General features: G+C 33.2%; 1 protein-coding gene across 1 annotated transcript; it reads right to left on the reverse strand.

Annotated features, from left to right (window-relative positions):
- Positions 1-247: 247 nt before the first annotated feature.
- MSTN (myostatin) lies at positions 248-7,509 on the reverse strand. Its single transcript, XM_002812674.3, has 3 exons — positions 6,766-7,509; positions 4,602-4,975; positions 248-2,179 (listed from the first exon to the last, which is right to left on the reverse strand). Exons 1-3 carry the CDS (start codon positions 7,136-7,138, stop codon positions 1,799-1,801), a joined length of 1,128 nt encoding a protein of 375 aa, XP_002812720.1. The 5' UTR covers positions 7,139-7,509; the 3' UTR covers positions 248-1,798.
- Between the last annotated feature and the right edge of the window lie 2,942 nt (positions 7,510-10,451).

The raw sequence follows: 10,451 nt of genomic DNA on the forward strand, positions 1-10,451 counted from the left end.
TAAAAGAGAAATGAAACAGATATAACTAGTCCTTGCTTTCGTATGTGTAAAGCAACTTGACCAGGACCAATTTAATAGGAATTTAACTCCTGAGAACCAGAGTAGCAGACCTAAGATTCCTCAACCATTAGACTTTTATAATAAAGTCTAAACCACTAGACTTTTATAATAAAGTCTAAACCATTAGACTTTTATAATAAAGTGAAAATCAGAAATCCAGAATTAATCATTAGAATAAAAACTGTTGTGTCTTTCAAAAAAAGTGAAAACACTTTAATATAACTTATATTGTTTCTACAAATTAGATGTAAGAAATAATTTCATTTAGTCATAGTACAATAAATTTGATTAACAAAATCCCAATTTACAAAACAGAAGTAAATAAATGCAGAAATATATTCATTATCAAATTATAAAATAAAAGTAACAGTTATTGTTGAGATAGCATCAGTTTATTCTTCATTTCAGACAACAATTATTTTGGTATGCTTAGTAATGTTTTTGCAAGTATTAAAATAATGTAACGTTGAGATTTAAACACAATGACAGTAAACCATTGAAATTTCAAATTCACATTATACAGCCATCATGAATCCATAAGTGAATGTTAATCATGTAAAAAAATATAAAATGATTGTAATATAACCATCTAATCATGAACATAAGGAGTTTTAAGACCACTATTTAATCTGCTAATTTGCTCTGAAATATAAGTAGTTGCTTTTCTGTGATGCATGACATGTCTTTGTGCCTTAGTACTTAATTTGAAATGTCCTTAGTGTAAAAATATACCAAAGTAAATAAAAAAGGAGACACTTATTTACAAAACAATATTGTATACATATTATATAAATGCAGTGTTTCAGTCTTTTTATACAATATTGATAGAGTCGATCATTTCTATTATTTTACCATAAAAACTGCAGTGTTGCAAAGGCAGTGTTGTAATTTTCCAAAGACAAAATTACATACTTCTCCAAGTATGTTATTTTGACATTTTGATAAAAACAAATACCATTTGACTGCCTTTTAAGATAATGCAGTTTCTCCAAGTACGCTACAGAATTGAAAGCCAACCTCTAGAAAAATGATTCTTCTTACATTAAAGAAAATCCATTCCTCATTTGGAGGTGTAGGAAAATGCACCTGAAGAAAAGAGAAACTTACTATTTTACTGAATGTTTTTTATATGATAAACCTGGTAGCCTCAGACATTCAGCCTATCGTATTAGCACCATTGGCACGGATTGTTAATGTACTGTGTCAATTATAATAGGAATGGAAATTGCATATGCTACACCATCCCTATTTTTGTGGAATTTTATCTTACCAAGTATACTACCATACAATATAAATTCAAGTGTTTAAGGATGATTCGAATGATGGTATATAACAATCCTGCATTTTACCAATACTGTATGTAGATTTTTCTGTAAATATTAAACAAAACTTTAAAGAAATAGACTTTAAAGCATACTCCTTTAATTCATCAGAACGCAAGGAGAATCACTTTCATTTCCTCGCCGATGTTGTAATATATAGGAACATAAATGTAATTTGATCTCCTTCTAGCTCAAAAACTCCGGAAATCATAAAACTTTCTGGTATGATTTGTTTGGATGGTTAAATGCCAACCATTGCATATATTCCCCCTTTTAGTTTACATACTGTAGCTTATGCTTAAGTGACTGTAGCATACTCTAGGCCTATAGCCTGTGGTACTTAATTTCACAGCTTCAAAATTGTTGAGGGGAAAACCTTCCATGTTTTAGGAAGTTATGAACGCTTAATATAAATCTCATGAGCACCCGCAGCGGTCTACTACCATGGCTGGAATTTTCCCATATATTATTTGTTCTTTGCCATTAAAATATAGCATATTAATTGGAGACATCTTTGTGGGAGTGCAGCAAGGGCCTGCTGAACCTCTGGGGTTTGCTTGGTGTACCAGATGAGTATGAGGATATTTTTGTAAAAATACAAATTCACACTCTCCAGAGCAGTAATTGGCCTTATATCTTTTAGGAGCGATAATCCAATCCCATCCAAAAGCTTCAAAATCCACAGTTAGAGGGTAACGACAGCATCGCGATTCTGTTGAGTGCTCATCACAGTCAAGACCAAAATCCCTTCTGGATCTTTTTGGTGTGTCTGTTACCTTGACCTCTAAAAAGGGATTCTGTTTGAAAAGGAAAGAACAATCAGTAATATCAATAGACCTGGAAACACTTTTCTACCTACCTTAAGAAGTCATTGTTGAAGAAATAAACTAAGAATTTTGCTCATACCGCATTTATTTTTAAAAGGCACAGCATTAAGGAATGTTAATTTACACTAGGCTTGATTTTCCCCTTATGTCTCAAAAGAATTTAACAGCAATACAAATTTCCCTAAGGTCAGTTCCATGTCTTTTTAATTTTTATTTTTCCAAGTTTGAGTACCAGACTGCCTGGCACATAATGGATGTCCTGAAAATATTTATGGGAAGAAAGGGAGGGAAGGAAGAAAGGGGAGAGAGAGGAGAAGAAGGAGAAGTGGGGAATGAAGCAAAGAGCTGAGCTCCCTCTCTTCTTGCTTCCTGATTAAATATGTTGGCTAAATATGCCTGGTAACTCCTGGAGGGTTAAGTATAGTCATCCATCCTCCTCACTCAGGAAAACTTGGACAATAAAGCCAGGGCAAAATAGGGAAGGACAAATTCAGAAGAAGAGACGATGATATTTCCTTTATTCTTTCACTGGAAAATGTTTCTATTCAGATATTTAAAAATTTGTTGGTTCTGTCTCTGCCCCAATCTTTTAATGCATTTGAGACCTCGTTTCCCTTTACATAAAAAATCTGGGGAATACAACATATTAACCACTGGACATATTATCAGTTTTGATCATTAAAATGCTACCTATAAAAAGGAACGCTTTCTTAAATAATTGACAGTAGTTTTTAACCCATATCTAAATGAAAATAGCTCTGGCAGTGTTATTTAAGACTGTCAAAAATAATAATATCATTTTGGGAGTCACTAACATTTAAAGTAGCATATATAAAGGAAACTAGATCATTTAGAAAATTGTATAGTCTTTTAGACACCTGTACACATATGTTTATCACAGCATAACTCACAGTTGTAAAGATATGGAACCAGCCTAAGTGCCCATCAGAGGATGAATGGATAAAGAAAATGTGGTATATATACACCATGGAATACTATTTAACCATAAAAAAGAGTGAAGTAATGTCTTTTGCAGCAAATTAGATGGAGCTGGAGGCCATTATTCGAAGGGAATGGAAAACCAAATACCATATGTTCTTACTTATAAGTGCGAGCTAAGCTATGGGTACGCAAAGACATACAGAGTAGTATAAGGTACTTTGGAGACTCAGAAGGGAAGAGGGATTAAAAACTACATATTGGGTACAATATACACTACTTGGAGTGATGGGTGCACTAAAACCTCAGACTTCACCACTGTACAATTCATCTATGTAGCCAGAAACCACTTGTACCTCCCAACATATTGAAGTAAAACGTGTGTGTGTATAAATATATATATACATATATATAATAAAAAAGTAATAAAAATGAAAAAATATTGTATAGTATTTTAAAGAATGTTTTATTTAGAGTGATCTGCTAATTTTATCATCTTTATAACTAAGATCATTGAAAGATTACAAAGGTACCACGTTTGTTGTTTACAAGTATAATCTTCTTTTGTAAATTATGTCAATAGATGAATATAAAAAGATGTGATCACATTAAGTATTTGAAAACAAGTAAACAGAAATTTAGGTAAGCCAGAAGAGTAACCCTAAATTTGTACTAGGAATTAAAATGGTTTTTATTAATTTTAGTGATATATAAGGGTATTGTCATTTACTTGGCCTGATACTAAATTAGTCGGCCTTCCCTAAGTAAATTTTTGCACAAGAATGCTAAGGCAGCTCAGAAATAAGCTAGGTGGCAAAGGTTAACTAGCATGTAAATTGAAATTTTATTGCGAGTATTCCACAAAGAAATATACACACACATCAGTGCATCCACATCCTACAAATAATGAACATATTTATAATGAGGAACCTTAAATATATTTAATACGGTATAAGTCTATAAATATCAGTCATAATTTCTCTGAATAAAACATTTAATTATAATTTTAAAAGGTTTATTTGTTTTATGCTAAGCCAAAAATTTTTAACATATTTGGCACCCTTCTGGGAGAAAAAAATAATGTTTGGATTTGTTGGTTTATGTAGTAAAATCCACTATATAGAGTTAATATTTTAATTCATACAGTCATGTATCATATTAATGAAAAGCACTTTATATTTCATTCCCAATTCAAAAGGACTTCTTAAGAAGTTAAGAATTACAGTATAATTGTTTTCTAAAATCTTGATGCAAAGTAAGAGTATCAAGGGAGTATTTCATAGGATATGAAATTGGACACCTACTTTTATTGGGTACAGGGCTACCGTTGGGGTAAGATACCTTTGTCTAGCTTATGAGCTTAGGGAATTTGTAGCTATTTTCCACTATTGTTTATTCATATTATGAATAAAAACATAAAGTTATTACAATGTTATTTTCAGTTATCACTTACCAGCCCATCTTCTCCTGGTCCTGGGAAGGTTACAGCAAGATCATGACCATTCTCATCTAAAGCTTTTATTTCAATGCCTAAGTTGGATTCAGGTTGTTTGAGCCAATTTTGCAACACTGTCTTCACATCAATGCTCTGCCAAATACCAGTGCCTGGGTTCATGTCAAGTTTCAGAGATCGGATTCCAGTATACCTTGTACCGTCTTTCATAGGTTTGATGAGTCTCAGGATTTGCACAAACACTGTTGTAGGAGTCTCGACGGGTCTCAAATATATCCATAGTTGGGCCTTTACTACTTTATTGTATTGTATTTTAGAGCTAAATTTAAAGAAGCAACATTTGGGTTTTCCATCCACTTGCATTAGAAAATCAGCTATAAATGAATAAGAAAAGAAGAGTTGCTGAAATTATTTCCCATTAACAAAACCCCTCCATATTAATAGTTGAGCATTTTTTAAAATTAAGATAATGTATGCCTATGCAGTCTTTTAAAATGAAATACTGTGTGGAACTTTATAACTCAAAAAAAGGTCAAAGAAAATAATTACCCTAGCTTTTCAGAATTTTTCAGACGTATGTATTTTCAGCTGTTCATCAGGAATCTATTCCCCTTCCAGAGAACTATGGACAAAGGAAGGTTCTATGAAGTAATGAACACTGAATGAAATTTTAAAATGATGATGATTAGAGAGAACAAGAGACACTGTGGAGGAACAACCACTTAGAATTCTTTGGGAATCTGAGTAGTTACACTTACTGAGCAGCTGTACCAATCAGTCTGGAAGAAGGAACCCTTCCCCCAGGCCTGAATTACCTGGGGACAAGACACACTGAGCAACTTACTGAGCCTTGGGAATTAGTAGAAAACACAGTACATCTGTTACATTTTGGCCTTGGACTAGCCTTTTAAAGGAGCAAAACTAAGCAGATAATTAACACAAAAATTTTGATGTTATATTCAGGCTATCTCAAAAGTTCAAAAGTATTGTCTTTAGGGCCAGGCTGTCATGTAAGCACAAGCACTAACAATTTCTTTTATTTTGGTTTTCCAAAATTGTCTATAGAAGGTAAATCTACTCCAGACCTATTTGATAGCAGAGTCTTAAATGGAAAAATTCTTTGCTGCATTGTAACCTGATTACTTAATAAGGGAAATAATATTTTAAAACTGTTTTGAGTCTTGTTTAAAGTATATAAAGTATTGTATTAAAGCAAGATAACAGGTAACACAAAATTTTTCTTGCCATGCCTTCTCTGTCAAGGTGCCTGTTTCTCTTTCCTGGAGAAAGTATTCTTTTGAGCTGACTGCAAAAGGAATTGTATGAAATATGTTATCTGTCAGAAGTAGTGTAGATACCACAGGTAAAAGCCCTCCCTCTCAGGAAGAATAAAATATTTTAGAAGGTTATTAAGCACTGTGCCTGCCTGGAAGTACACAAACTGGGTACTCTCAACAATAGTACTATGGTCAAGGTACAAGGAGGACTTTGTGAGCCATAACCTACCCAATTAAAATGTTTATTTCTTAGGCATTTTCTAATATTTAGTTCATGATGATTATTATGCTATGTTTACTTCATTATTGTTCTTACTAATACATTAAGATATTTAATTTTTTCATACTCTTCAGTGTAATAGCTTTCAAAATTAAATTTTTAACTGTGAAGAACAAAACAATTACTGAGAGAGTTTCAAATAACAGAAATCACTTTAGGTTTTCAGCAGTGCTCAAGTAAGCTTAAACATCCAGCAAGTTTCTTTTTTTTTTTTCTGTTATTAGTGAAAAAAACTTATTTTACACAACCAAATACAATTCTAAAATCTAATGTAAGTTTTTAACATTGCTTGTAGTATATCCCAGTCCTTGCCTTGGTGGTATTATTGTGAAAGCATAAGCATGCTATCTATATTTGCCTTATTAAATTAATGCTATGCAAGTATTTTATTTTTTAGTTTTTTGTCTCTATAAGAAAACAAATAATGCAGCAGATTTTTGTCTCATTAATATATTCTCATGCAATCTTGAAAAAGAGAAACTCTTTTCCTTTCTACTTACATACAGGCCAACAGCTTGTTAAAAGAGCCTGAAAATAGATCTGTTTCTCATAAACACTAGAACAACAGTCAGCAGAACTGTTGATATACACTAATAGGACTACTTACACTCTGTAGGCATGGTAATGATTGTTTCCGTTGTAGCGTGATAATCGTCATCTTCCAAAGAGCCATCGCTGCTGTCATCCCTCTGGACATCATACTGATCAATCAGTTCCCGGAGTGGAGGAGCTTTGGGTAAAAGTTGTCTTATAGCATCTTTGCTGATGTTAGGAGCTGTTTCCAGACGAAGTTTACTGAGGATTTGTATTTTAATGGCTTCTATTCTTGAAGATTTAGTGTTTTGTCTCCAAGTACATGCATTACACAGCCCCTCTTTTTCCACATTTTCTTTTTGCTCACTGTTCTCATTTAGATCCACTGGACCAGCAACAATCAGCATAAACAGGTAAATATAAACACAGAGTTGCAGTTTTTGCATGATTTTAAAATCAATATAATCTTTTTTTCTTGTTCTTGTTTCTTCCTTTTACTTTTCGTTTGCTTTTGAGTAATGCCAAGCAAAATTTTAATGCATGTACAGTCTGAGAGACAACTTGCCACACCAGTGAATCTTTTATACTGTATTCCAAGTGGCTTTTTATATTCCAACTTAGATGAGACAAGTGTCGTCAGGATCTATGATTGGCTCTTGCTCCACAATGAATCTCGCTGTCAGAGGTTAAAACCCTGTCTGTCACAAGTCACCAAGCAGTATTTTGTTACAGTCAAGGGTGAGCTGATTCATTTGACTACTTCATAAAAGAAATAAATCTACAAATAATAAAAGATATTTGTGACATTTGAAAAACAAAAGTCTATGTTGGCAATAATATAAACTGTACTTAAATCTTACTAATCCTCACACAAGTCTTATTGTAATTCAAATAAGTCAATTTTAATTTATACTACATATTTAAAATATGAAATATTACTTCCTCAAAAACTAAAATGATTTTATATTGTTTAGGCAAGTATTTGAAGTAAAAAATATTTTTATTTGTTGTATTAAATTATTTTTAGTGCCAAGCAATTAGGAAAATAAAAATTAGGAAGACCTGAATTAAACGTTAAGATTATGATACTAGTAGAGAATATTCATCTATAATTTGAGAAACTTGTTTTCTGACTAAATTCTTAGTAAATATTGGAAGTCATTGTTATTATAATATATTGTACGTGGAATTATTTTTACATAGTTTAATGTCTTTTATTAATATGAAAATTATACTGAACTTTTGACAGAGTGCTATTATTTCCTGTTCTAAAGATACAGATTAATATAACTCAGAAGATGTGTTTTTCATTGTTTATTACAAAGAGGGTAATGTCAGCTAGTAGAAAAATCTCTGAACATAGAATAAGATAATGAATTTTATAACTGGCATGGCAGAGCTTATTACAGTTTGCCTCAGATTTCCAGCAGTAAATATCCAGAGAGTAAAAAGTGCAGTATCTATTCTCTATAAATTATATCAGAATATTGCGAGCACATAAAAGAGAAAGAGCATCATGATAAAGGGGTGACCTTTTGTTGTTTCCCAATACTGTGATATGTTTGCACCCCTTTGCCAATTTCTCATTTTGACCAGAGGGCAGACACCTGGCAGGGATTTGGTATAAAGTCTGGGAGCAGAGAATAGAGCTTTTTGTTCTCTAAATTTAAGTGGCCTCTGTAGGGATCAAACGTTCAACCTTAGCTTTGGGAGCCACAAGATCTAATCAAGTGAACTATTAAAGAGCTAAGCAAACATAGCCAGCAAGAAACAGAAGATATTTCCAGGCCAAAGGAGATTTCTTTTTCCTACTCCTTTTTGGGAAGCTAAGGATTCCTAAGAGATTTAGTCCATTACTTTTTTTTCCCCAAGAGAATACAGTGGCTCATATCAAATATTTATTTTTAAAGTCACTACCATTTTTGCACACTGTACACTAATTTACTGCCTCGGTGCACTAAAATGCAACTCAGTAGCCTGAAAAGTTAATGCATTTTCATCAAATTCTTAAGAGGTATCTACATCTCTTGAGAAAAAAATGGCCTTACATAATGCATTGGATTTGCTCATCATTAAAGATTAAGGAAAACCAGACACAAACCAGATGCCCTGAGGATTTCAGATACTCTTTGTTATGGGACAATATTAGATCTGGCTTCTAAGGTTTTATTTGTTTGGTAAATTCATTTTTCAATGTGTAAATCTTTGAAATGTTATGATCATTGTAACATATGCATCTATACAGTCCAAGTAAGTCAAACTTTTTTTTTAATATGCTTAGAATTGCATAACGGTTGAATTGAGAACTCAGGCTCTGGAGTCAGATAGACCTGAGTTCAAATCTCAACTTGGCCACTTCTAACTATGTGATAATGGATGAGATACTTAACTTCCCTAAACTTTAGCTTCCTCATAGGGTTTTGGGGGGATATAATTTAATAATGCATGTAAATTGCTGAATATAGCACCTGTCATATAGTAAGTAATTGATAACTGGCATTTGAGTGCTTGCTCTTTGTTTTATGCAGAAGGGTTTGAGATTATGCTTAAAATTATGCTCCACATGAACTAGAACTGCTTCAGGTCATAGCTGCCAATTATCAGTCACAAAGTCTACCTTTCTAGGCCTGTGAGGCAAGTAAAATTTTCTAAGACAGCCAGGTTACATGTTCCAGCTCTTTATTCTTATTACTTGGAAAAAAGTGAACAAAGGTTGTCATTTCCACTAACAGACAATTCTTATTATTCATGATTTCTGTATTCACAAATTTGCCTATTTGATAAAATTTATCTATGAAACTCAATATTCCTAGCATTTTTCAGTCATTCGCTGGCATTCACAGAGTGGCAAAAAATTTGAGTCCTATCTGACGCACAGGTTCCCAGATGAGGTCAAACAAGGCAGGATTCCGCCTTATTGTTTCAGCTCTCATACTATAAACAAATTCCCTTTTTCCTGTCTATTTAGTGCCATGTTTTCACATATTTTGTGCTTCTTTTTTTATTGCTCCTCTTAATTGATTTTGCTTTTTAAAAATGGCCCCCAAGCATAGTGCTGACATGCTGCGTGGTGTTCCTATGTTCCTAATCACAGGAAAGCTGCAATGGAAAGTAGCATGGTGGTTGGCCAGGGACTGGGTGAGGCACTGAGGGGTAGTTACTGTGTGATAGATACAGAGTTTCAGTCTGGGAAGATGAAAAATTTCTGAAGATGAATGGTGGTGATGGTTACACAACAGTGTGAATGTGCTTAATGCCACTGAACTGTACACCTAAAAATGGTTAAGATGCTAAATGTTTTGTATATTTACCACAATTTTAAAAGGCTGTGATATGCCTAAGCGAAAAAAGTTCTTATGAAAAAATGCATGTGCTAGATAAGCATCATTCAGGCCTGAGTTATAGTGCTGTTGGCTGTGAGTTCGGTGTTAATGAATGAACACTATATATTAAATAATGTATTTGTAAACAAAAACACACATAAAACAAGGTTATATATTGATTGGGTGACATAAATGTTATGACCAGAGGCTCAACTAACCCTGTTTTTCCCCTGGGAACAATAGTTCAAAATTTGCTAACTGAGTGTTGGCAATGACTTTATAGAACATAACTACTGTGAATAGGGAGAATTGACTATATCTAATCAACTTCTCTAGAGAACAGTATTGAATGGGTGAAGAAGTACTGAAGAAATGTAGGTAAGTTTTATTCCTTCTCCAGTGGCAGTGATTGCAACCTTCCCGAGGCCCCAGAATA

Source organism: Pongo abelii, chromosome 11 (genome assembly GCF_028885655.2).
Source record: "Pongo abelii isolate AG06213 chromosome 11, NHGRI_mPonAbe1-v2.0_pri, whole genome shotgun sequence".
NCBI lineage: Eukaryota > Metazoa > Chordata > Mammalia > Primates > Hominidae > Pongo > Pongo abelii.

Excerpts from the sequence above, each read along its gene's own strand:
- MSTN (XM_002812674.3), bottom strand. The coding sequence starts at position 7,138 with ATGCAAAAACTGCAACTCTGTGTTTATATTTACCTGTTTATGCTGATT. Across the intron at positions 4,976-6,765 it reads CATTACCATGCCTACAGAGT|CTGATTTTCTAATGCAAGTG; the intron begins GTAAGTAGTCCT and ends ATTCATTTATAG. Across the intron at positions 2,180-4,601 it reads GACCAGGAGAAGATGGGCTG|AATCCCTTTTTAGAGGTCAA; the intron begins GTAAGTGATAAC and ends CTTTTCAAACAG.